At 35.3% G+C, this 26,706-nt stretch overlaps 4 protein-coding genes across 11 annotated transcripts; 2 read left to right on the forward strand and 2 right to left on the reverse strand.

Annotated features, from left to right (window-relative positions):
• Nucleotides 1-411: 411 nt before the first annotated feature.
• On the forward strand, nucleotides 412-2,908 carry LOC109859236 (methyltransferase-like protein 4). Its single transcript, XM_020437265.1, has 7 exons — nucleotides 412-782; nucleotides 873-1,237; nucleotides 1,309-1,483; nucleotides 1,585-1,756; nucleotides 1,847-2,084; nucleotides 2,601-2,750; nucleotides 2,822-2,908. Exons 1-5 carry the CDS (start codon nucleotides 534-536, stop codon nucleotides 2,044-2,046), a joined length of 1,161 nt encoding a protein of 386 aa, XP_020292854.1. The 5' UTR covers nucleotides 412-533; the 3' UTR covers nucleotides 2,047-2,084; nucleotides 2,601-2,750; nucleotides 2,822-2,908.
• Nucleotides 2,086-5,672, reverse strand: LOC109859237 (UDP-glucose 4-epimerase-like). 2 transcript variants are annotated; one of them, XM_020437267.1, is made up of 7 exons: nucleotides 5,211-5,672; nucleotides 3,866-4,119; nucleotides 3,550-3,663; nucleotides 3,293-3,469; nucleotides 2,810-2,984; nucleotides 2,439-2,720; nucleotides 2,086-2,272 (listed from the first exon to the last, which is right to left on the reverse strand). In XM_020437267.1, exons 2-7 carry the CDS (start codon nucleotides 4,109-4,111, stop codon nucleotides 2,181-2,183), a joined length of 1,086 nt encoding a protein of 361 aa, XP_020292856.1. In that variant the 5' UTR covers nucleotides 4,112-4,119; nucleotides 5,211-5,672; the 3' UTR covers nucleotides 2,086-2,180. The 2 variants fall into 2 exon arrangements, with proteins under 2 accessions (XP_020292856.1, XP_020292855.1); XM_020437266.1 differs by having other exon boundaries at nucleotides 2,804-2,984.
• Nucleotides 5,673-5,760: 88 nt separating this feature from the next.
• On the reverse strand, nucleotides 5,761-7,486 carry LOC109859238 (factor VIII intron 22 protein-like). Its single transcript, XM_020437268.1, has 7 exons — nucleotides 7,224-7,486; nucleotides 7,083-7,129; nucleotides 6,757-6,959; nucleotides 6,460-6,661; nucleotides 6,279-6,381; nucleotides 6,083-6,201; nucleotides 5,761-5,958 (listed from the first exon to the last, which is right to left on the reverse strand). The coding sequence occupies exons 1-7, from the start codon at nucleotides 7,307-7,309 to the stop codon at nucleotides 5,789-5,791; spliced, it is 930 nt and encodes a 309-aa protein (XP_020292857.1). The 5' UTR covers nucleotides 7,310-7,486; the 3' UTR covers nucleotides 5,761-5,788.
• A 65-nt stretch (nucleotides 7,487-7,551) lies between these two features.
• Nucleotides 7,552-26,474, forward strand: LOC109859235 (phosphatidylcholine:ceramide cholinephosphotransferase 2-like). 7 transcript variants are annotated; one of them, XM_020437257.1, is made up of 7 exons: nucleotides 9,984-10,416; nucleotides 14,038-14,092; nucleotides 20,778-21,160; nucleotides 22,132-22,342; nucleotides 22,428-22,702; nucleotides 22,791-22,966; nucleotides 23,156-26,474. In XM_020437257.1, exons 1-7 carry the CDS (start codon nucleotides 10,251-10,253, stop codon nucleotides 23,309-23,311), a joined length of 1,422 nt encoding a protein of 473 aa, XP_020292846.1. In that variant the 5' UTR covers nucleotides 9,984-10,250; the 3' UTR covers nucleotides 23,312-26,474. The 7 variants fall into 7 exon arrangements, with proteins under 7 accessions (XP_020292847.1, XP_020292846.1, XP_020292848.1 ...); XM_020437259.1 differs by lacking the exon at nucleotides 14,038-14,092 and adding an exon at nucleotides 10,739-10,963 and having other exon boundaries at nucleotides 10,325-10,471; XM_020437262.1 differs by lacking the exon at nucleotides 14,038-14,092 and adding an exon at nucleotides 10,739-10,963 and having other exon boundaries at nucleotides 10,398-10,416.
• The last annotated feature ends 232 nt before the right edge of the window (nucleotides 26,475-26,706 follow it).

The following is a 26,706-nucleotide window of genomic DNA, read 5'->3' on the forward strand; positions in this document are numbered from 1 at the left end:
CAATAAAGATAGTACAGACAGGTTGCTGATTGATTTGTACCACAACGGGTTTAGCCCTCCGTATAGTGTGGAAAAGGTTGCCTTTTCCAGTAATTTTAGCGCCATGTTTGCTTTACTAAAGTTCGTCAATACAGCCAACATAAGTATATAACTGTCCTAGCGGAACGCTGTCTCCTTTGTAAACAAGCTTTTACCCTTCCCTCCCCTTCCCCTTCTACTCCTTTTACGTTTACTCTTCCCTTCCTGCTTGTTACCTGTCGTTACTAAGTCCTTAGTCTCAGTACACAGCGCAGCAGACAGACTGGTGTCGTGTCCAAACCAACCTGTGCGCGCTTAAAGCAAAGACTGGCCGGTGCCTAAACAGTTAAAGGGGCACGGAGCCATAAGTGCAAAGAAGAAGAAGAAGAACGTTTTAATTTTACAAAGTATCAGACGAGTTAATACAACATAGTTTTAGCGTAAAATGTATTAAAAATATCTGCAACAAGCGTTGTGAATGTGTGCATATAAGTGTACAGTAGGTTTTGTCTAACATGAGTCTTCTTTTTACAAGTAAAGAAGGTTGGATTATATCCCATTTGCAGTATCTCAATGAGATATATAAAAAGGTCTTAGTAGACAATAAATTCTACTCTTTAATCTTCAACAAAATGATTTTTGAAATAAATTCTCAGTACTTAAGACACAATCAGTTGGGACAAATTGTTCAAGACAATGCTGTAGTGCATAATAAAAGAAAGAGAAAACGTTCACAGTCATTGCCGCAAAAAGATTTAGAAGAAGTAAGTTAAAAGATACACAGTTAAATTTGAAGGTGAATTTGAGATAACTAAACAAAATAATTATTTAAGTGTAAATATTTATTACAATAGATTGATCATGTTAAACGGGAATTTGAAACACTAATATCTGCTGCAAAAGCCAAAGGATTCTTCTGTGAGAATGTATCTGTGGATAACAATGAAGCAGCACGTTTGGCGTCCCAGAAATTTTATCAGGACACTTACTGTCTCCAGGATGAAAACCTGTATGGCTCAAATGATACAAATAATGCTATCATAACCAAGGTTCATGATAAGAAATATGTTTTTCCAAGAAAATGTTCCTTTTATTGCTATGATGTGAGAGATATAGAAAAAAAGATGGAACTGAATAATCAGTATGACTTTATTCTGTTGGATCCACCTTGGTGGAACAAGTCAATCAGAAGGAAGAAGATAAAGTGTGCTGAAGCTAGGTAAGTTCTTAACTCAATTATGTGCAAATAGTAAATTTATATTAATAGTTTACAGGAAATTATTCTTGCAGTTATAAAATGATGTATAATGAAGAGCTAATCAAGATACCAATAAGAAAATTACTACATTCAAATGGCATTGTGGCTATATGGTGCACTAATTCATCTAATCATTTAAACAGTATCTTTAAGGAAATGTTTCCTTCATGGGGAATCACTTACAGAGCTAAGTGGTATTGGATAAAAGTAAGAAATTTTATAGAAATTTTCAATTTTTATATAAATTATTGTATGAGAGAGAGAGAGAGAGAGAGAGAGAAAACATAAATAACAAATTTATTTATTAGGTAACACAGAAAGGGGACACAATATGTAATTTTAATTCAGCACCTGGGAAGCAACCTTTTGAATTGCTAATATTGGGATCTGTATTGGAAAAAGATAAAATAAACATTCCTGATAACAAACTGATGATTAGTATACCTAGTGCTGTGCATTCTCATAAGCCACCTTTAACAGGTATAAAAAGCTAAAGTTAGAAAACCTATTCTATATAAGATTTCTGACAGTACATATTGTAAATTAAAAACAAACATATGATATTTCTAGAGATCATTAGAGAATACTTTCCAAATGAACCAAAATGTCTAGAAATTTTTGCAAGGTACTTACTGCCTGGCTGGACAAGTTGGGGCTTAGAAATCTTGAAGTTCCAACATCTGTCACTCTATGAAATTCTTGATGAAAATAAAGATGCTGAATATTGTGCTACTAAAGACACAAGAAATAAGGATAAGAGTAAAAACTAATCGTAAAAAAACAGATCTACAGATACACTTATAAATATGTAAGTTGCATAAGATAACGTATATTGATCCTTTATTATTATACATATTATGTACTTAATTTCCTCGATACATTTTGTTTGTTTTTGTTTTGAACATTACGATGTATTATTGTGTTCATTAACTCCGTTTTTCACTGAAGTTCGATAACCATGTGGATTCATTGTTTGCCACCTCCAGAAGTCTTGACCTAATATATGTATATATTATGTATATATTTAATATAATTATTAATTTTTATATAAAAAAATAAATTTTATATATTAAGATAATTTAGTAAAATTAAATTTACGTCAATGTTCACGCGGGCGCGTAGTTTTGACTTATTATCAAAATGCATATTTTAAAATACTTACACATTTGCTCAACGTTGTACTTTGCTATCCACCCCAGTTCTTGTTTTGCCAAATCCGTATTAGCATACATTGATACGATATCGCCCTCTCTTCTTTCTTTAATAACGTATGGCACTGTTGTACCTGTTACTTTTTCAAACGTTTTTATTAATTCCAATACAGTTACTCCATTGCCGGTTCCTAAGTTATAAACTTTTAGCCTGAGATGATGTTTATGTAGAGCATTTAATGCTGCCACGTGGCCAGCCGCCAAATCCATAACGTGGATATAATCGCGGACACCTTGAGAAGAATAATACGACATTTTTATAGGTAAATTGAACTGCATTTTTTATCTATTCATTATATTTGTTATAAAACATTACCTGTACCGTCGTTTGTAGGATAATCGCCACCAAATATCACCAGTTCTTCCTTATGCCTCAGAGCGACTTGAGCAATGTACGGCATCAGATTCGTAAACGGCTTCGTCGGATCTTCGCCTATTAATCCGCTGGAATGAGCGCCTACCGGATTGAAGTATCTGAGGCTTATAATATTCCAACTCTATAAAACACAAGAGAAATTCTCATAAAAATTTAAAAAAGATATAAAATAGAAAACAAGTAATTCGTTCGCGTGGAAAAATCAAAGAAACTAAAGATGTATACCAATTTATTTTAATTCTCAAATGAATATATATATATATATATATATATATTATATATATTTATATGCAAATATATAATAATAAATACACAAATATAGCGTAATATTGTTTTTTTTATTAAAACAAGTTTTGTTCAATAATTTATTGTATAAGTGTAAATTTTGAAAGTATTTGTAAGTTTCGAACTTTTTTTGTTCATGTATACCTTCTCAGCTCTAGATATATCCTTGAGCATCTCTTCAATGAAATATTTTGTTCGTCCGTATACGTTCGTAATATTTCCGGTAATGTGTTGTTCCGTGATAGGCAATTCTGTAGGCTCGCCGTAAACTGTACAAGAACTGCTGAATACAAGATGAAAACAACCAGCTGCTTTCATCACCTATAAGTATTTGTTTCCAGAAATGATCAAAATGCGCATACATTGTACATATATACAACAGATAATATTTTTTTTTTTACCTCCAATAAATTGATAGCTCCTATTATATTGTTTCGATAGTAATGAAGCGGAACTTGCATTGACTCGCCGACAGCTTTGATAGCCGCAAAATGTATCACGCAATCTATTTTGCGCTAAAAGAGATAAGTGAGTTTTTATGCGTTCACGAAACTGTAATTTAATTTATGACGCACAATTTGTCTATGTTTACATTGCAATATAAATATGATATATATTTTATATTATATAATCATATATAATATCTATGGATTATATTATATATAATATATAATATAAAAGAATGTGTTTTCTCTTATTAAAAAACGAATATCATACCTTGTTAAAGACTGTTTCGAGCTTCTCTTTATCAAGCAAATCGCAATTGTAAAACATGACTTTTTTCCCTGTTATTTGTTCGACTCTTTTCAGTGCCGCAGATTCACCGTCGACTTCCGTCACGCTGTTTGCGAAGTTGTCAATAGCCACAACGTCGTATCCACACTCTAAGAGTTCGACGATGCAGTGACTACCGATATAACCAGCACCTCCAGTTACAAAAATGGTCTTCCAGTCTCCACTCATTTTTCTGACTAAATGACAATATTTAATTTTTAAGTGATAGATTTTTCTCTCTCAAGATGTAATCTTCAGAGTTTTCCATAAAATATATCGTTTTATAATATACTGATTATTGTAAATGGCTTTTTTGATTTAAAAAAAAGTGATAAAAACGCTTAATTTTATACGCAGAACTTTTATCTACAGAGATGCACGCTTGCAAGCTGAAGAGTACAGGTGCTAGGACATTCACCTCGTTCAAGTGAGCAAAGAGAGTTCAAGGTCACCGAAACACGTGATAAATCATCGTAGCAAGAATTGCACTTCGACGAATTGTTAGAAACCTGCATATACGTGAGTATGCGAGATACAAAAGTTTTTATATTTAGAATTTAATTAAAACACAAAGATTAAAAACGAAGGGTGTTGGTTTAAATATTCGAAGTTTTTTAATGAGTTTCTAAAATATGTAAAATAAAAATCAACCATGATAAATTCAAGCAAAATGAAATATAATATATACAATTTTCATGTAAAGTTGTATTTTCGAGTGTGATTATACCGTAGAAGTTCATGAATTTTTGGTTCTCATTAACCTTGTACATGAAACGCGTAGAATTTTTCTTAAGGAGTCACATTTAACGGTATTCAAGATCACACAATCGTTACGTAGTGATTCACACTCCAGATTCAGATATATATATATATCAAACTTTTCACTGCAATAAATTTTCCTTTACGAATTACAACATCGCCATTAAATCAACTAAAGTTACAATTTTAATTTTTAGTAACAAATTAATTGTTGCTTTAATATTTGCGACATTAATTATTTAAATTTAAAAAGACAAGTGTTTAAGTTAAAGAATTGGATTAATGTCCTTGAGGTCAATTTTAAATTTAATTAAAATCTAACTGAAGAAGCTGATGCATTTTGTGCTCTTGTGATATATTGTAACGTCTCGATAAATTTATAGTGAGAGAGATATTATATATATATATATATATATATATATATATGTGTGTGTGTATACACTTTACACCTATTAATTTTATTATCTTGTTTTTGTACGAGAGATGTACATTTCTACAGATCATCATTAAATAATAAAATCTAAAATACCTGTGACTTCACTATCAGACAATTCAATGAAACGCAATCGATTTCGATCTGAAGGACTCTCGTGTACTTTCGCGCGACGATTGAGACCGACTGAAGGCTCTGTCTTGAATACTAGCTAGAGGAACGGGGAACTTTGGCACATCGTGGGACGCTCAAGACATCCCCTCCTTTATTCAGATTGTCCTTTCTTCTAACCGTTCTACAAAATATTCTCGTCTACAGAGTTTCTTCTCCTTTCACATTATATACCGCTTTTGTATCGCAAACGAAATTACGAGAAGCGACGAATGTTACTATCGTCGTCGCGTCAGTTGCATTCGCTACGTACAAAAGTATTACTGAAATAGAAAGCGCGGCTCATCGTCGACGTCTCGGTTAAGCAATCGACTGTTTGGCTCTGTAGGAACCTGTTTCGGGACAACTAATAACGTAATCACGTAAAACGAAAAAAAAGAAGATATCTTCCACTCGAGGAATGTGTTCCGATAGACCCCCATTATAGGGCAACGTGAAGTATTAAGATGAATAAAAACTAGGATATAAATCTTGGTCGTTCAATTTGTAACATTATTTTATATTTATTGCGTTGACAGTACTTGTATCAATTTATGTAATAATTCCTTTTGCTCAGTGTCAAAATAAGGATATAACTCGCTCTCAAGTTCCAATACCGCTTGATGATCGTGAGACTGGCAAGCCAGTACCAGGGATTGCAATAATAACAGTTCATCTTCGCTCATATTGAGTCCTGCAAAAAAATTCGCAGACGTATTTAATACAGAAATAATTAAAATATTGTATAAAATTACAAAGAAAATATATATGACATATAAATTCATAATATAATCCATGTAAAAGGATTATTTACATACCATTGTTCACAGTTTCTTCTGCCCATGCATACTTCTCGAGAACTTGGGCAAGAGAGGCTGTTAGTCTCTGGGGTGATGGCTGAAGAATGAGCAATAGAAGTAATCGTGTCACTTCGTACCTAGATCGTCGATTTTATTATACATTGCTGTTCGTATCAAAAACAGTACTTGTGCAAAATTACTGTGATGTATATACCTATGCAAAATAGCATTGTAGTTCCCTCTGGCACCAGCTGCAACACAAGCTTCTACAAACTCCACAAATTCGTTAAGGATCTGTAGTGCAGCTACATAATCTCCTAATAATATAAATATAGAACAAATAGTATATATATATTAATGTTAATATTAAAACAGTTTCAGAATATGATAATAACCTTGATTTATATGAAAAGATATTAAAGTCTTAATAGCTTTTGATGTAGGAAAGATATCGACTGCTTTACGCAGTTGTTGAATGCTAGCAGGATTTGAGCCCAATGCTAATGCAAGCTCTACTGATAAACTCGCAGAAACAATATTGAATCCCAATTGGTTGCTACATCTTATCATAGAGTGTCCAAAACAACTAATGGCTCCCTATATGCAGATAATTTTAGTTTTTATCTTATTTTCTCTCTCTTTATATATATATATGTATATATATACATATATTGTAAACTATGTATGAAAACCTGTATGTTTTCTTGACCTATGGAAGGACATCCAATATCATTGTTTTTCTTCTCAGCTGTAAGAAATTGTCTTCCTGCTTTCACTAGAAGATTGATTTCTGATGAAGAATTTTCTAATATGCCTTGACATCTAGCAGCCGCTAAGTAACATAAACCAGCATATTGCCACAATTCCCTTTGTTCGCATTCATTAGCTAAGGCACCTGAAATCAAATATCTTCGATGGACATCGGTTTTTTTAAACGTAATTTGGAATGTTTAAATCATATTGCACACAAAAACATCACACGCTACTGTATAAATTTTTATTATTGTATATTACTCACTAAATTGATCGCATGCCTCTGCAACATTTGGCTTTCTCAGAAATCGTCTAGGGAGTTAACAGAGAAATACAAAATTATCTCTCTAATAAAGTGTCCTTCGCGTAAATATTTACAATAAACAATATTTTAAAGGACTCTTACTTTTTTAGTTTATTCGAAATATTGTGAAACTTTGTTAAAAAGTCTATGGGCTCTCCTGTTCCCCGGCTTTGATTAATATGTGCCATTTTTTAAGCTGCTCTTTTTAAGAACGCTATTTATGGTCCAATGTGTGCATTTTTTTAGAGGATGTGTTTAAACTCTCCTCTTAAAATTGTTTCATAAAAAACTTTATTTTTTTCTCTCCTCTCGTCTCTCCTGCGGAAGAAGAGGAGACGCTCTCAGCGCCATCACGCACTGTAGCTCTGGAAATAGTGAACTAAACGTGAGGTCATGTGACGCGTATGTCACAATGGCGCGGGGGAGTTGTCATATGTTCAAACGTTGCGCGTGAGTCATACGTACACATGTATGTACAATACATCTGTAACCAAATATCTAATTTTAGATAATCGCGGCTTATTTTTTGAAGATATTTTTTTGAGATTGAAGAACAAACTAAGAAAAAAGCTATAATAATACGGTAGCAGTTTAATCCACAAGAAGATACACAGAAGATGACAAATAAATCTCTCGGTGTGTGTTAGGTCCGAATATTTAGTGTTTTTGTTGTTTTTGACAATCTTTGCGCGCTCGAACATTCGTGAATGAATCAACGTGTCCGTGTACAAATGTGTTTGTGTGACGTCATAGCTACATACACACATATCTATCATCCGGTTGTACTGGCTGTAGCTTTCATCCCCGCGAGAAGGGTGGCGATCCATGAGGTGGCGCGTGCGCAATGCCCCGTTGACGTCGCGACATGTCGAAGTTACGGCGCCAGCCGAGAAGCGCAAGCAGGAAACCAGGCCTGAGGAGCCAAAAAGATTCGGTTCTTCTCCTCGTCACTGTCTGTGTTCCTAAAGATGCGAGAGAAGCAGTGACAACCGGGATGAAACGACCGAAAGAAGCCATGGAAACCATTCGAAAACGTCAGTTCTCTTCGTTTACCAGATGAGCAGCCGCCGCCACTGCGCGGATCTTCCATCATCCACAATTCACATCGTGTAATTTTGTAATTTTCATTCCGTGTGCACTTCTCGGAGAGATTCCCGGCTCTCTTTCTTCCCATCGGCGGCAAGAAAAAAAGAGAAAGAGAAGAAAGAAGAAAAGCGCAAGCAAGGAAAGGAGCATTTTTTTGCTCCATTCTCTCTCGTTTTGTGCTCCGTTCCGATTGATCGATAGTAGCACTGACCTGCGTCCGGATAATTAAGTCACACGCAATTAATCACGACCTAAATAACGTGAGATTTGTATTACCACCTATAAGGAAGAGCGAAAGAAGAAGGAAAGAGACGAGGAAAAGTTTTGCCGAAAGGCCGGAGAGAATCTTTCTCAGACGTATGAGATTTCGTTTGTATGCCTTGGCCCACGTCCACGTATATGATGAAATTGCAGCTGCTCGTTATCGAGACGGACTATTGCTGGAGGAAAGCGTTGCTTAGGTAAGCACTTTTTTTTCCCGATTGCTTTGACCTGTATACGTGCTCTCGATTTCTGCTCATAGTAGCGTGTTACTCCGCTTTGGCAATTTTTTACAAACTGTATGATAGGTCTCGATTAGGTAAACATGATGCTGCTAAGAAAAATCTAAATTGCTTTTTCATTATTTAAAAAAGTATGTAGGAAATGGCTGCATTTGCACATAGAATAAATTTCTTTTACCTCTTCAGCTATTGGGTTAAATAATTTAGGTCCTTGATGAAGAAGAGGATATACTAATGAGAGATTTAAATTTAAATTATTTCATTATTTAATTTTATATATATATTTTTTTATATTGAGTCATTAAGTATAAAACTTGATAATTATATATATTATATATATATATATATATAATATACATATATGTATAATATATACAATAACAAATTATATACATATTTATGAAATTTCATAATTGATGATCCAATATGATAGATGCGCGCGTTAAAAATTATATGATAAATTTAATATACAGCGTAGTGTGTGTTTTATTTTGTGCTATCGTTGTGTGTTTGTAATAGTTTTATAGTTCTGTCGCAAGATCTGTATCACTGTCACTTATTTATCATATTGTCCATTACTTATTACAGTTACATTACTCGTTAACCGACCATCATACCGAAGAAAAGGATCGTGTATATCATATGGCCGCGTTTATACTTCCAACCAGATTTGCGATTTAACGCAAATGGCATTAATAAGAGCAATGTCAATGATGTATTCCATCCGCTTTTTCAATAAAGCAATATTTTCATCGCTAATTCTCTGTATCATCTTTCATTGCTCTCATTTCACTCTCATGTGCATATATACATACATATATACATACAGGCATTTTCACACGGAAAGGGGAACTACAATCTCATGTTGCCTGTGTCGTCACGACGTGATAACACAAAAACGTCAGAAAGTAGAAAGGCCGATCGATTTCTCATTGTGATAAATTAATGTTTATCGTTTCTTTGTGTAGACTGTAGTATATATATATATTTGTTATAATATTTAACATATAAAAAACAATAAAGAAACTAAACTTCAAACAAGTATCGTATCAACGTTAATAATTTTTCACATTGGCTTTTGGTAAATCATAAAATAATAATAAATAAAACTGATAATTTTAATTTAACTAACTTTTAACTTCGATATCACGAATCGGCACGTATAAAAGAAAGTGTATATTTTCAAATTTCGCGGATTTAGTTTATCGGTCAGTAACTTAGCGACAGGACGACCGTCGAGTAGCGCCATCTTCATCCGCTCTTTAATTCCACGAAACAACATTATACTTCTTATGTGTGAACAGCGAAACACAACGTGCGGAGCGTGCGCGAGCTTTAATTCGCCAACGGTGATCAGTGTGTGTGCGAGACGGCGGTGCGGACGAATGTGTGAGACAGAGTTAGATTCAACGAACAGCCGTTGGTAGTGTCGTCCGAGTGACACACACTGAACGAAACGGAGCGGAGTGGAGCGTATCGTGCGTTCGTCGTGTCCAACAACGTGCGTGTCTCGTGTATTGTTCGTTGTCGCGTGTGACCGATGAGTTTACGTTGTAAATCTATTTACGGGAGACCGTCGTCGTCGTCGTCGTCGTCGTCGTCATCGTCGTCGTCGTCGTCGTCGTCGTCGTCGTTGTCGTCGTCGTCGTCGTCGTCGACGCCAAAAGACGAACGCGAAGAGGAATCGTTTGCCGTCCAGTGCCCATGTAAAATCATTCACTAGACTGCCAACCCCTCCCCCGCTCCTCCGTAATACAGTTGGTTAGTTTCGTCCGTGTGTCGTTTGATGATTAGTGTTGGCCCTCTTTAGTTTCTCTCTCTCTGTCTGTCTGTCTTTTTCTGTCCGCGCTACGCTCCGTTTCTTTTCTCTCTTTCACTTCTTTCTTTTCTTTTTCCTCCTTTTTCTCTCTCTCTCTCTGTCTCTTTCTCTCGCTTTCTCTTCTCACTACACTTCGCGGATTCGCTACGGAAAGCACTTGGATGTGCATTTTGTTGGTTATGTTTCTCGTTACTTCGATTTGTGTATAGTTTCTGCGCTGGCGTTTTAAACACGGTATATCTTTTGATGCGTGCGTGCATATGTACGCATCTGTTGCGAGCGGGAGAGAGAGAAAGAGAGAAAAAGAGAGAGAGAGAGAGAAACAGAGAGAAGAGACAGTTCGTAAATGACATAGTAGTGCGTGTTGTACGTATATAAAAAATGCCTAAGTTAAGACTACCTGTCAAGGTCGAATTGCCCAGTGCTTTAACAAGGTATGGCAAGACCTAATTTACACGTATCAATATTTCTCTTATGACTTTATATATATCGAGTTCTGTAGCATATGTAATGTTCAGTTCTATGTTTAAGTTCAGAATACATGATTCTGGGAGTGGTGTTGTCGCCTCTGCCAAAAACTTTGTTTTGTATCTCATTAGTGTTCTTTTTTGGATCATTGCACCTCTTGATTTTACATTACATTTGTTACTTGTTTGTTTCTGCGTGTTTTGCTCTGATTTGTCTTAAGAGAATTCAGCGCAAAGTTCAATCTCTTGCGCTGTACGCAATAATATTATTTTTATCTATTTGTTTTTTTATCTACGTAACAATGTTATTTTACGTATGAGGGAGAGACTCTGCTGATTTCTCGAGCAAAACATATGTATGTATATCACAAGATGAACATTGTACTGTGTTCTTTTATTTCAGTTACTTCAGAGAGACATGACAGAGCAATTTTGCTACACGATATCGTATGCCATTTGCATATGTTGACACATTTCACACTCTGAATCATGGAATCCATTGCGATTATAATTTTTTCTTTACAGCAATTGTTGACTGTTTTAATTTGAAAAAATCTGTGTTGTATGATTTATTTTAAACGATCTAAATTCGACTGCGTATGTTTCTCGAGCGGATTTTGCTTTCTATATGATTTTTTTTTTTTTTTTTTTGCAATTGTGTACAAGTGGCATATCTTCTTAACGCGACATTTGTTATCTCATTCCAAAGATACGATATAGCACGAACGTTCTTTTGAGAAATATTTGTCAAGAGATTTCTTTGAAAGATGCTAAATACCATTTACTACCGAACGAAGATTTACACACAGTCGTTGCATCTCGCGTGATAATGAAAAAACTAATTATTCGTGAAAAAAGTGCGACGCATTTAATCCGCGATCTAACCGGATCGTTGGAAAATAACAACAGCTGCTGCACACAGATGTGAAATTTGAAACGAGAAGCGAAATCACACACACACACACACTCTCTCTCTCCCGACGTTGATTTTTTTTCAGAAATATTTTACGATTTCGCCGGCAATAATCGAAAAGAGAGATAAGATTTCCAATCCAGATTTGCAATCAGTTTGCGAAAATATCGATTTCAAACAATGGTTTTATAAAGATAAACGAGAGAAACGAGACCATGATTTAAAAGACGCATTTAGATATAAAACAAAAAAGATATTTAATTTACTCGACGTCTTTTCGTACGTTTTAAAGCCACCATTCGAACAAGAAAACCATTTACGATATTTGCTGTCTCTCATCCTTTCAATCCTCGAAGCGATTAAGCTCCTCCTTCTGCTAATTGAGTTTTACTCGCGGCACAACGTCTGTACTTACGACTATTCTTAAGGAAAATAGCCAGCCTTGACCATCACTTGACTATAGACCCGTGTTCAGTTCAGTTTCGTTTTATCTCGCGGCTCTATACAATATTATCTTTTTTGTCATCGAATTAAACGCCAAGACTATATTTCTCTAAAAAAAATCGACTTCATAAATTGCGTCGACGTAAGCCGGTTATTTCAAAACGTTGTACGTTTAACCTCGGAAAAGGTCTTATTTAAAATTGCTTCGTTTTTTATTTTAACAATTATCTACCACGCACAAGTATTTGTTAAGAAAAAACATCAGTTGGTAGGGCGGGTATAAACACGGCATTGTGCGTCGACAATTTCTAACTCTGAGTCGGGTTCTTTACGAGTGCTCGTTTCAAAATTGCCGCTTATCACACGTACATACAAGTTGCTACAGTCTATAGATAACACGCATTTTCAGAATTTATGGCATCATTATCGATCTTTTTTTTATCACAAGCATTATCTTTCAAAGGCTATATATAATGAACGTACGCGTGTGTGTTGTCTTCGGCAAATCGATTGTATGCTCTTTTCCATGGGCCAAAGTTAATACTGAATCGGCCGCGCGCGAGAACCACCTGTGTGTGATGAAAAGTGCGCGCGCACTTTCTCTCTCTCGTTGCCGTCGAGTACACGTGCACTGGAGTTTCGCCGTGCGAGCGAGAAAATAGAAGAGCGCAGAAATATCGCGCAACGCGCTTTTACGATCTCGGAGGATTTACGAAATTCTAGAGTTATATAGATCAGTCTTCTTCTTATTTTCGTCTTTGTGCATCTCTTGCTGCACCCGTTGTTTGTTTAAATATTGTGTACGCTTTTATTTGCATCTTATTACTCCAAACAAAAAAATAAAAACTCTCAATAGAAAGATCATTAATTTGTTGCTGTTGTATCGAGAGAATTTCTTACGTTTTCGAATGTGTTGTTTAAATTTTGAAATTTTCACGACTGATGAAAACTGCAGATATTAATTGTAAAAAAAACGTTCCGTTTATCAATATTGTAAATATATTGTTATTACTAATATATATAAAAAGTGTTTTTCGTCGCGGAAAGTCGATTATCAGTTAAAGTACAAGGATTATCGTAATCTTTGCACTTTAAAAGAAATAATATTTTTCGTTTTAACATTCGCGGGGATACAACTCGAGAGTCTCGTGCGTAAATGTCGGATTTTACAACGTCGTATTTTTGGCTTCTCAAGAGACCCCGCAACCAATTTGGCCTTTCACTTGATCTTGACAGAACAAGTCAGTTTACTTCCACCGACTGTAACAGTCGGATTGTTCGAACAGTGTGGATACTGTTTAATTTTGAAAGTTCGGGACGTAATGTTTATAACTTCAGTATAACTGTATAATCCCACAGAATAATATCAGTAGTCAGTAATTTTGTGCAGTGTATTTTTATTTTATATCAATCGGTTTTTTTTTCTCGAAATGTTTTATCGCGAATCAAAATTTTTGTGTTCCCGAATAGGAGTTAAGAAATAATGCTGCGTCGCGTATCCTTAACTTCTCTGCATCCTTCGTCGTCGTCGTCGTCGTCGTCCTTCTATTGCTTCGATTGTTCAACTTTACCCACTCCTTCTTTCGCCTTCATTTATGGTTACTGTCAGTTCCCTCACTCCGAGCCTTCGTTCCCCTCTCTACGTTTCTCTTTCTCGCAAAACCTCGCGGTTTTCTGTTCGTAGTAATTATGTGGCATGACAGCATGAAGCCTCTACGGACAGTTTTTTTACTTGACGTGTAAGTGATATGACCAATACCGTCTGTAAATGCCGTTTGCGACCTCTATGGTGAACTAATTAAACGTGCGATCGATCTACTATTTTTTTTTTCCTTATTTGAATTTTTCTATTGGTGACATTCTCCAGTGACTAATTCTTATGTAACGCTACGCTTACCGTGTTGTTATGTTCAAAATGTCTGGAGCAAAGACGTTTATCGAAAGATCGGCTATATTATAAACCTTGACTCAATCAAAGATACTCGGGAAAGACTTTTAGCAGATGTCACATCGACTCGAGAATTTTTAATTTCTTCTTTTTGCGCGAGTTAAAAGAACTTCAAGACAAACCTAGAGAAATCAACGAAATATCAATTTCCGCGCGTTACGTATCAAAGATGCGCTTAATAAGGACGATTACATCTTTTATTGTCATTTTTACTATGAATTTCAAGGTCAGTAGTTAATCGTTTCTTATCCGATAGTTCTATTAAAAATTCGATCGATTGCAGATCTTATCGAGCGATACAAGAAAATCCAATTTGGGTATTTATCTCTCGTATTTTGTAATGTCAAGTGTGTTTCAAGCCTTCAGTTTTGTGTATCAGATAACAAATCGTCTAGAATAAACCAAATATAATACATGCAGTAATTACTAATGAGACATTGAACTTTATTTTTAACGTTATATTTTCTTAGTATTGGTCGTTCGGAAAGTAATTTCGTTTTTGTTCAGAAAGATAAACGACAATTTTTTTATAGTATATAAATATTTTATTTTATTTAAAAAAAATTTTTTTAAATACTTCTTGAAATGTTAGCTGTCAAAATATATACTGACGATATGGTTTTAGAATAAAGTTGGCTGGTTAAAAATAAAACTAACGACACTTGTGGAAAAAACGAAATTACTTTCCGAACGATCCAATAAACATACAATAATTACAACTACATTAATTTATTCGTTAGATAAATTAATACAGTTATTCCAAAAAGTAGTACAACGTATACTATAAATAAGAATCAAATAACTAGAAATAAAATATCTCAAACATGAAAAAGTTTCTAACTGAGGGCTTTCAAAACTGAATTATGTCGAGGAAATACGCACAGTTCTTCCGATTAATTTTTTTAAATGATATCTCGAAACAGAAATAGAACTTTAAGATTAGTTTTGCATTTTTTACATTCTATAACGTTCAACTTTCTGACACACTCCTCGATTATCATACTTTACTTTTGGGGATGATGTAATCGTTGGTCTTAATCATTGGAAATAGTTGTGACATGAGTTAATACCTTAATATATGGAAGTAACCGGAGCGAACGATTTTTATAGAGAACGCTGAGATTGTAAGTAATCTTTTTATAAATGTTGTTTGTTTTTTTAAAAATACATTTTAAATAGACATCTAGTGTATTTAAAGTGTTTTATTACGCGCTTCTGATTAATTGATTTATTCACCATTTATACCACAGCGAAAATGTAAACTTGGAAGCCGTATAAATATTCGCTTAGGAAAGCAAACAACGGAAGCCATACAAATTTTTAAGCGTATCACTCTGTAAATTTCCCGCAAGTTTTCTGTATTCAGTACGTCGTGTCTTTACGAAATTAACTACGTCAAATTATTCGCGAGATATGAAACGATTATTATTACGAACATAAGATGGATACATTGAATATTTCAAAATTGTCCAATGATTCACTGGTAAAAACTAGAGATATTTCTGTGTCATGATGTGTGTGAGGTCACGTGTGCAAGATATAACAAACAAAATACAATATTTTGTATCGTTATAAGAGAAGATAATTTTTTTAAAGATAGAAAAATGCAATTATAAAATATAAGTTTTTTAAATTGTGTAATTTACATTATAATTTTAATTTTTTAATCATTTTTTTGCATTGTTTTATTAAATTATGTGTTTATTTTTAAAGGAGTTCTCTACGACTTAAAAGTTTAATAATTTGTCAATAAATTATACATCGATCGTATTTTTGTCTCAGTCTTGCACTTTTCATGTTTCCTCGCAGACATAAATTTGCTTACGGTATTGTATAAATTGTCGCCGTTATGCGATAATTAATAATTCGATGTCGTCAGTACAGTTATTTACATCAATGTTCGTAAATCAATTGAGAGCGTCGACTGCACGCTGTGAATCAGTCAGAAGAAAAAGGGAAATGAGTCACGAGTTACGACGGTTCATTACTAATTTACAGCGGTTTCACATACCAAGACGTTTACTACGCGTGTATTCAAAATTTGAAAAATTATAAAAATCCACGCAATAAAAAAACTTAATCAAAAGGTTCGAAATAATAACGATTTAAAATTTTAAAGAATACCCTGTGATTTCTCTTGCGGTTTTTCTATGTCGTAACACCTTCTATGTCGTATATATATCGGTTGTTTATGGCGGAAAGATTAGCCGATAATTTATATCGCATGAAATTCGAATCGTATTATCGTATCAACCTAACATGCAGAAATATGATACATCTAATCTAATAGAAAAGAGGGGCGTATATAAAGAGATATTATTACTCTTTGAGCCGTCAAGCAGTAAATAAAAAAATTATTTTTTCTATCATCACTGCGCGATATTGACTCAACGATATACTAAAAATGTCTATCTGGTGAGCAACATCTTAAATATGCTACATTTTACATTTACATCTTAAATATGGTTAAATTTACATTTATTTTTATTTCTTGCACGTCAATTAAGGAATATTTTTTTTACAGTCACAGAATATTTTTTTTTTTATAATCACCTTCATCAACTACAAATTATTTATATTTACGTAATTTTTTTCACTGCAAAAAAAACCCGACAGAATCGAAATGTCTGGAGAAAATTTTCTAGAAGATAATAAAAAAATATATTCTTGCGCATTAATTTCCTGCCAGATATCTATCTTCCAAATATTTCTGAATATTATGTTACTTCTCAGGAACGTAACCTTTGAGTAGTTCACGAAAAAAAGCGTGCTAAACTTTTTCGTGGAAAACGTAATACAATAATCAATACTGTTCACAGCGTCGCTTTGAAAGAACCGTTCTCTGAATTATTCAGTGTATGAGTTAAAATCTCAGCATATGAGAACAAGATTGCGAGAATGTCGTTGAAAATATGAATTTTCCGTGATTATCGAATCGTTTATTAGAGGCGGCGATTAAAATTATTCTGTGGTAAATTTTGTTTACGTGACTCTGTGACAAGGAATGTGTATTTATCTCTCGAGAGAAGAATAAAATGTGAGTGTGACTTCTATTGTTCTGGAAAATTCCTCAGTTAAAAGCAAAAGTTGTCGCAAAGAAAATAAAATAAATACAGAAAAAAAAGTTCAGTGAGAAAAAAAGAGAAAATTTTAATAATTCTTTTTGACATAGAAGTTTATATTTCCGCAAGTAGAAATCGCATTCGTTTTGAAGGTCTTTCGTGCTTTACAATTCAGCGAAACGCAAAACTTGCATCAGATGCAATTTTCTATTTTACGCCGTTATGCCGGTGGAAAGACAGATTATAGTACGTCGCAAATTACGCGGTCGGGAAATTCTGCGGCAACCCCGGCGCGATGAGATAGCAATTCGGGAGTGGCATTTAATTTAAAAGCATGGCGCGATATTGCAAACGCGAAAATATAGGCATCGCAGGAATCATAGTCCGGATCGGCGGTTGCACGAAAATCAGGGATAAGCGCGCCACTACACTACCGGTCGTAATTACGTAAATCGCTCGCGAGTACCTACTGAATGATCGATCGTTGCGAGATAAACGTAGTCGGCGAGAGATCGTAAATCACTTTTCTCCCTTTGTTGAGACAAATGCGAACTTTGCACCTCGTGTGTGCAACTCGAATTAATAATCTCATTGATCAGTAGAATAGCGTAAATTAATTTTGCTCTTTGCGAGATTTGCCGACATTTAAGTTTTTCGTCATTTTTGCGTCGAATTTATATTGCCCGATAAAACTTTTTCAGCAAAAATTCACGTTTCACGATAAGCCGCGAGTATGTGTAAAGTGTTGTAATTGTTATATACTGATAATACGCGCCGCAATATAAGTGACGTATAACGAAAACTGATTGGTTGTTACAAATTTCTTGTCGTACTTCCGCACTAATGGATTACAATCGCGGCTAGATGTGTGTTATCATATATTCTCGATAGTTATGTGAAAATGTTCACCTGTTGCAAAACTACTTTATTGAGTCTCTTCTACATAACAAAGTCTTAGAGCGCGCAAGTAACTAAAGTAGCGTCTACTTAACTAAATAAATAATATCTATCTTAAAAAGTTTATATCGCGTGTCAGAAATCCTTCTTTTATATGCAAAATTAAAGTAAAAAAAAAAAAAACAGAAATCAAGTTTTTTTTAATTAAAATTTATTTAGTAATTAAAGATACAAAAGCAATATGGGAAGATACGAATTTTGTTGAATTGTATTAGTTCTCGTGACTGCAAATTTTGCGCACGTCCGAAGTTTTTTTCTCCGTGTGTGAGCTTCGAAGAAAATTAAGTTTAAGAGCGTATGCGTGACGAAAGAGTGCAGTGCTAATGAACTTTGTAAACTACTTAGAATAAAGCAGAGGCACAACACACGCAGACATTGCGTAGCAAGTGGGACAATGTAGGTTGTTCTATATAACACCTATACAACCACCACGTCCACAACACCCACATCGTTATGCAAATGAACTTGTGTAATCCGTGTTCTGTAACTAACCCTTTACCCCGTGCAAATCTTGTCAGTTCTAAAATTAAATTAGATTGTAGGTTAAAAGATGACAAAATTTATAATTTTTTTTAATCTCTTGTCGTGAAAATTAGTTTCTTGCGCAACCTTATGTGCAACATTTTAATTAAATTTATCATTTTATTTATTTCTTGTTATATTTTGCTCGGAAAAAAAATTGATGACACGTATGGAAATTATATTAACATTTGTTATTTTTATTTTTATTTTTCTTACAAAAGAAAAATAATATATCTTTCTCTCTCTCTCTCTTTCTCTTGAGTATTTTGAGGATATTTTAACGAAATTTTAATTTAGATAAGTGCACAGCAAGAATGTTATTTCTTTACTTAAAATTTTCTATCTCAATTCTCATCGGGACATGCTGCAATTATGCAATTGTGTGTGCAACACAAATCGCTTCACGCGAGAATATTTATTCTCGAATGTTGTTGTAGAGACCGCATTGAGTGCAAACCATCGTTTTCTGCATCGTCGGACATGTAAATCGTTCGATAAACACAGACGATGTTTAGCTTTAACGCAAATGTTCCGAGTTTATCAGGCGCAGAGGTGTTCGAAACAGCCGATGTCTTTCCCACGAAATCGCGCATTTTATCAACGACAGTCCTTGATGTTAAAACATTCACATAGCGGGTTGATACATCACGTTTTCGAGCATCCGGCACGATAATACTCGCTAATCGAAGACATTACGTTTGAATCTCGTTAATATCTTATGATATTGAAATTATTTATCGAAATGTAGCTTTATTTTAGGTACTGATAAATAAATAACAAATAAAGAAGCGGAAATGAAAAAATTCACATATAAAAAGATATATAAAATTGTTATAGTAACGATCATATAACGATCTTTTAACGATCTTTTTTCGGTTTGAAAAAATTTGACGAGTGATAATTTGTCGAAATGTAACATGTTATTATATGAAGTCCCTTTACGATCACGTGACGCTGGTCGTATACGTCGTCGTTTTTGATTATTACCCTTCTCGCGGCGTGCGATGGAAAGCATGTGGCAAACGCGTCAAAGGTTTGCTTAAAAAAAAAAAAATAAAATAAAAGAAAGTTTTATTGTTGTTGCGCACGTTACAGCTTTGTTCGACTAATAGTCACCTTCTCGCGAAAACGCGTGTTCTTTGGTAATACCCAGTCCTTGGCGGTCATATCCTGCCACCACTACTGGAAGCTACCTAAGCCTGTTCACATACGATTCTCGACGTTGTTATCGCGGAGTGTCTCGAGCTCTGCCTCGCAGATAGCGTCGACCGATTCGTCCGATCGGGATCCGTCACGTCACAGTTAGCCCGGATTTAGAATTCGCGTCTTTTTTCTTTCCTCGCGATAACCTTTCCCTTTATGCGGTTATAAATGTCTAAAAATATCACGCTTTACGGGGTGTGACGCGCACAATGATGGGCGCCGCTCCGCGTTAAATGCGCGCCGTCCGCGAAACTGTGTCACGTGTAATATCAGCTTTTATCGGTGCGACAATTGTCGAGCGATCGGTCGACCTTATAGGAGATTACACTTTAAATTGTCAGGTAATGTGAGAAGAGAGTCAAGTACGTATCGGGAGTAAACGAATTGGAAACAATATCAAAGTCTCGAGTGCAATTAATTTCTTTATAAACTTGGAAACCCCGTCTTGTATATATCTTGGATAAACTGTGATATAAAATAGTTTCAAGAAAAAAACGATGTGCCGCGCTACGGGAAAAAGTATGACATGTAGATAAAAGAAGTATTTATATACAAATATGAAGAGTAGCACGTGGTGTGCCAGTTGCAGAGTTATAGAGCTTCGTCTTTGTCGAGTTTGTCGCGCGCTTATCGTCTTCTCGTTTCTCTGGTTTATCGCTGATGATGTTAGCGAAACGATTTCTCTACGCAATTATGGTATCTACGGGACAACTTGAATTTCATTCTGTGCAGGATGGTATTGGACCCCAAAGCCACTAGTTTGCATAGCGATTACGGAAGCTTCGATCGGCCATTGGGCGCTGGGGAGGGTCACGAAAGGGACGTTGAGGCGGCAGTTGATGGAAGCAGCAGCGGGATGGCACAGTCCAGCGACGTTTACCAACGGCAGCCGCTGTTGCCCGGCGCGCCGTTATCCAAGAGCAAAGACAAGTGGTCCGGAGTGGCCTCGGGATCGGATTACTACGAGGATGACGAGGACGAAAAGGACATCGAGACCCTGGGCAGACACCCCGGTTTACCAAATGGTTCCGGAAGCGGCATCGTCAAGATCGACATACCGGCGCCACTTCGCGAAGAGCCGCGCTTCCCCAAAGAAAAGTGGAAAACGTTCCTTGGTAAGGGAGAACAAGTCAAATTTTGTTGCCTTAGAAAATAGATTTTTCTCTTAGATAGAACGCTCCAATGTAAGTAAACAAAAAAAAAAAATTTATATTCTTGTCTTAGAAAGAAGATACGTTTAAAAATTTTGCTACGGAAAGTCGGCAATATGTAATTAAAGATAGATCGATGATCAATATTGTTTACCATTACTAAACACGCGAATTTTGAACGCTTTAAGATTTGCCGCATTAAAAAACATTAATACTTCAGAAATTATTGTAACATTGAGACATTTTGATATTAACTCCTCTAATTAGTTAAATAATATCAAGTATTCTTGACTATAAAAATATCATGGAAAATTTTACTCGAAAAAAACAGAGACGCGGAATGGTCTTTGCAATACGACCGGTGCGTTTTATCAGTTCTTCGGTTTCATTATTCAGTAAACATCTCGGCGATCTCTCGTAATAAGCATGGAACGAGTTATTTGCAGGCAATTATTTAAGACGGATGCTGAGAAGCTTACTAGCTAATTTTGCCGGTATTACCTCCACCACTCTGCGTGTACGTGACGTTCGCTCGCCAGACGAACGGGGAGTTCCATCGAGATCGAGGTCGTTGCGTGGCCTGGTATTCGGTTCGATATACGTATTCTCGCGCGCATTGATCCTACGGAGAACGAACTTCCTCCCGATCGATTTTCCTTTTCGGCGAGCTTTTCAAGAGCCGATCGAAGCAAAGTACAAGCGAATATTTGCGTAAAAAATGCGTGCAAATGTGTGTGGAACGTATTTTTCCGATACCGTTACGTGTAACTGTTGTTGTAGGGCACGAATAGTCGTTGCGTGACAAAATCAATTAACAGCGACTGTTCAACTTGGAGTTCAAGACGAAAGAAATGGCGTACGATAAAAAAATGGCATGCTGATTACATTTGAATAGAGCGAATGCGATGACGTGTATGACTTTCTTTCCGTTACAGCGTTTCTCTTTATGGTCGTGAACTTCATACTAACCACGGCTTCCCTCGCGATGGTGCACGAGCGCGTTCCAGATAGAAATACGTATGGACCGCTTCCCGACATAGTCTTAGACAACGTTGCCGCTCAGGATTGGGCGCTCAATGTTTCGGAGGTTCTTATCATGATTATGTCCAATTCCGCAATGTTTATCATTATATTCCATAAGCATAGGTAAGACGTACGAGATATCTCTTCTGTGCACAACTTTTCTAAGAACGGTGAGACTGACAACAGTTAATTGTTCTTTGTATCGCAGATTTATAGTAGTCAGACGAATTTTTCTTATAATGGGATTACTCTACATGATGAGGAGCATCACGATGTATGTGACGGTCTTACCGATCGCCAGTAAGACTTATTACTGCAGCCCGAAGGCAAACAACACCAGTCCGCTTCTCGTGACACAGAGGGTCCTGCAGCTAATTTCCGGCTTTGGTTTATCCATCAACGGCAAACACACTTATTGCGGGGATTACATTTACAGCGGGCATACGGTCGTGCTCGTGCTCAGTTACCTGATCATTAAGGAATGTACGTAATCCTCGTCATACGCGCTCAACAAATATATATTGCGCACAAACGGGATTAATTTTATGACGACCCGTTTATCGCGTTTCAGATTCTCCTAGGCGGTGTCTACCAATCCATTGGTTAGCAGGTCTATCGGTATTTGTCGGAGTGATTATGGTCCTGGTAGCTCACGGCCATTACACCGTTGATGTACTTATAGCGTACTACGTTACTACACGCGTGTGGTATATTTATCACACGTTAGCCAACAACTCGAATCTTAAGGTACGTTCTCGCTTTGATCGCTGTTGTAATGAAAAATTTTTTCTGCGAGTTTTTTTTACAAGTTTATTAATAGCAATAAATGTGTAAAGTATTTAAGTATGATTTTACTTGCACGTTCGTGTTTGCGATTGTAATTGATTTATTGCTGTTTTGCGTTTAAAAAAAAAAAAACGATTAAATAATTTGCAGCAATATGGACCAAATAACTTTTTGGCCCGGCTCTGGTGGTTCTCCATTTTTAAATATTTCGAGAAGAATATAGGCGGTCCGGTGCCACGACAATACGACTGGCCTCTACCCTGGCCTCGACGGTTTCTTGCCAAACACCCTAATCGAGATAGTTAATACTTGTGCTAACTTCACGATAGAGGCTGTTAAAAACAAATGAGTTACTCTTTTGTGTTGTATATATTATATACATACATATATACATATAAAAAACACCTACACATGTATGTATGCATATATATATATATGTATATATGAAAGTTTGTTAACATGTGGAGGTCAACCTCTGGTAAAAAAGAAAGATATGTGAGACGTACGATCGTAGAGTGACACACATTTATTGTGGAATATGATGCTTTGTGTCGTTCACTTCTTCTCAATCCATCGGTGAAACAACTCGACGCAATACTCGTGCTCTCCTTCATGTAAAAAGTTATAGTCCAGCCAAAATTTACTTTTTTGCTTGATTTTTTATACGATTTATACATACAATATAAAAAAAAAAGAATAAGTAGAGAACGACGAATGAAACTTACATTAGCAGATATGTCATAAGAAGATTCGACTGGAGGAAGATTTTATAGAGTCAGTATATGTACGATATAATGGTGAATTAAACACAACGCGTTTATATTTTCAAATAGCACAACAAATCGAAAGTAATATGGTAAATAAGTAAGACAAATTAAATGTGTGATCTCTCTCTTCTAGAAACTCGAGCAAAACTCTGCATTGTGAAAAGTATTTATATACACATATACACATATATAATCGTCAGATTAGATTTTTTAAATAAATCTACCAAACAAAAATTCAAGTCTTTCCTCCAGACGGATCTCTTTCAGATCAAATTCTAACGTCTTGACTTCCAGTACATAAAAGTCGTTATTTTTTTGATTCTGCATTCGCGACACGAATTATTCCGATGAAAAACGATATTGCAAATTGAAAAATTTGCCAAAAATACACATTAGAAACTCGCGCGATATATAAATATCCTCATCATGTCACTTCATTTTCTATCATCTACAGAAACTTTACATTTCCACGCTTCGTTCTATGTATATAGAAAGAAATAGCCGATATCAAGTATTAGAGGCGATTGTGCGATTTCGTGGGACCAAAATGGGGCGCTCAATAATAAATGTTAGTTTATAATAGCATTGACAAACCAAAATGCAGACATACCGAGTCGCGAGGTGGCATGATCTCCATTACGTATGAATTATTATTGTAATAATAATCAGTGTTGATAAAGACTTAATAATATTACCAAGGATTATGTGTCTTGATTAGATTATGTGGTATCTGTATTGTGGATGGAATTCGAACCTATTATCTGCCATGTGCATTATCGTCGCTTCAAACACATCTGTCGCAGATTTTAGATGAGTTTACCGAAAGTGAAATGAATGTTTCTCAACCACACGCATCATAATCAAGTTTTCGAGGAGATTTTAACTTTATTCTTCCAACTTCTATTTGAATGTCGTACGAAAGTATCATATTTAGAATAATAAAAAACGAAAAACAATGTGAACAAAAACAAAAAAACAAAAAAAAAAGAAAGTATTCGAAATACATGCCGTATTCGTGTTTTTCACGGAATAAGGTCGTTGTACGCGTACGTGCATACACCGGATGTTGTCATATACAATATATGTGTGAAGACGATGTAATCAAGAATCGTGCGATACGTAAGATAGCGATTTTTGCATAAAGAAGTCGATGAGTAATCATTTTTTTTCGCACGATTCTTCCTTTGTTCTTCTCGCGTCTCATGGTTTTAATACGATTCCTTGCGTCTCTTGCCCCTCCACCCTAACTTCCTTTCTTACAAATGATAAACAAGGAAGATATTGTAACTAATAATTTAGTGATGATGAGAACGTCACAATTCTTCAAACACTCGCAGAGACGCGAAGATATTGTGAATCTCAGATAATGATGTACAAGTAAACACAGTGTAAACGACCGTTCGAGCGTCCGATGAAAGTCTGTCTGTACGTATGTGCGCGCGTGTATGCGAGCGCATTTATATGTGCCGTGTGTGTATGTGTGCGCGTGTGTGTGTATAGAAATACTGGATAAAATGCTTTATTATAATTTAAATTATAGTAAATATGACTTGTTATATTCTGTCCGCGCGTGGTTTTTTGTTGAATCTCTATAAGTACGAAACGCACTTACAATTTCCCATCATTATTCGACGAGTTTCTTTGTTTGATTTTGTGGTACATAGATCAGATAATAAATTTCATATAACAAATCCACGGCAAAACTTTTACTTGCAAAACTTTTTATACTACTTGTCATTTTTGATTCAATAATTTCGAGAAAAACGTCCAACTTGTGGACGAAGCTGATTCGTTGTTCTTCTTCTGAAATTATTTTTCAATTGCAAAATTGAAGAAAGGAAGATATAACGGAAGAAATGATAAAGAAGAAAAACGCGATAATACTGTTAGTAGCGTAATTAACTCTTTTCTGTCTGTGATGATAAATAAAAAAAAACAAAAAAAGAAGAAATCGTCGTTGCGATCTCGCGGTTGTAAACTAACTGTAGAGTAGCGATTGACACCGCGGATCCGAATTTTGAACGATGTATCTCTTGTGGCCACCTGATATTTCTTCTTTATATTCAGATCATAGATGCGTGTAACTCTGTTGAACATATATTTTAATAACATCAATGTGGTTTTCGTGATAAAAAAAAAACTTTAGCTGGCGTTTGCACAGCGCATTCAAGTTGTAACGGATGAGACCGTATTTAGCGGTATATTTTTGAAATATGCGCACGATGTGTATAAAAATAAAAAAATTAAAAAAACTTAAACAAATAAAAACGCGAAAGATATGATTGTCAGATAGCGAAGATGAAAATCGCGAACTCGTTTTTTTGTGACTTTCATCTTGCGCACAGAGATTCGCATTCTCAAAAACTGATTAGACAAATGTAAGTAAAAGGACTAAACAAACCTAAAACTCAAATTTGTTTAATAGATGTGTGTATTCTACCGAGATGCGAACTGAGATGAATATGCCTTGCACGTTTTATCTACGTATCTATCGATTATCTACGTGTATACGCGTGTAATGTATATTTGCGATTCTATTGTCGCCCATCAGGGGGCAGATGCGCTTTAAATGAGGCAAAAAAAAAAAAAATATTTCGATGTGTAGAGCTTAGATTGGACCGACGTTTATGAGATGAATGAATATTTTAGATTTACCAGATAGAACTATGTGAAAAAAAAAAGAAAAGAAGGTATGAGCCAAAGAATACTTTCGTATATTCCTGTACATATGCGTGCGCTTAGACGACGATGTGTCACACACGTCTACGTGTACGCACGTGCACGAATATGTATCATACAATAATGATATATCTAACACGCACACAATAGGGGAAAGCTTCTTCAGTTAAGCTAACGAAAGGGTCTCTCGTTGATGTTTATTATATAAAAGAAAAAAAAATAACAAACGTAATAAAACAAAAGAGTTCATATTAT

The sequence above is a fragment of the Pseudomyrmex gracilis genome, unplaced genomic scaffold (assembly GCF_002006095.1).
Source record: "Pseudomyrmex gracilis isolate BER0280 unplaced genomic scaffold, ASM200609v1 scaffold_249, whole genome shotgun sequence".
Lineage (NCBI taxonomy): Eukaryota > Metazoa > Arthropoda > Insecta > Hymenoptera > Formicidae > Pseudomyrmex > Pseudomyrmex gracilis.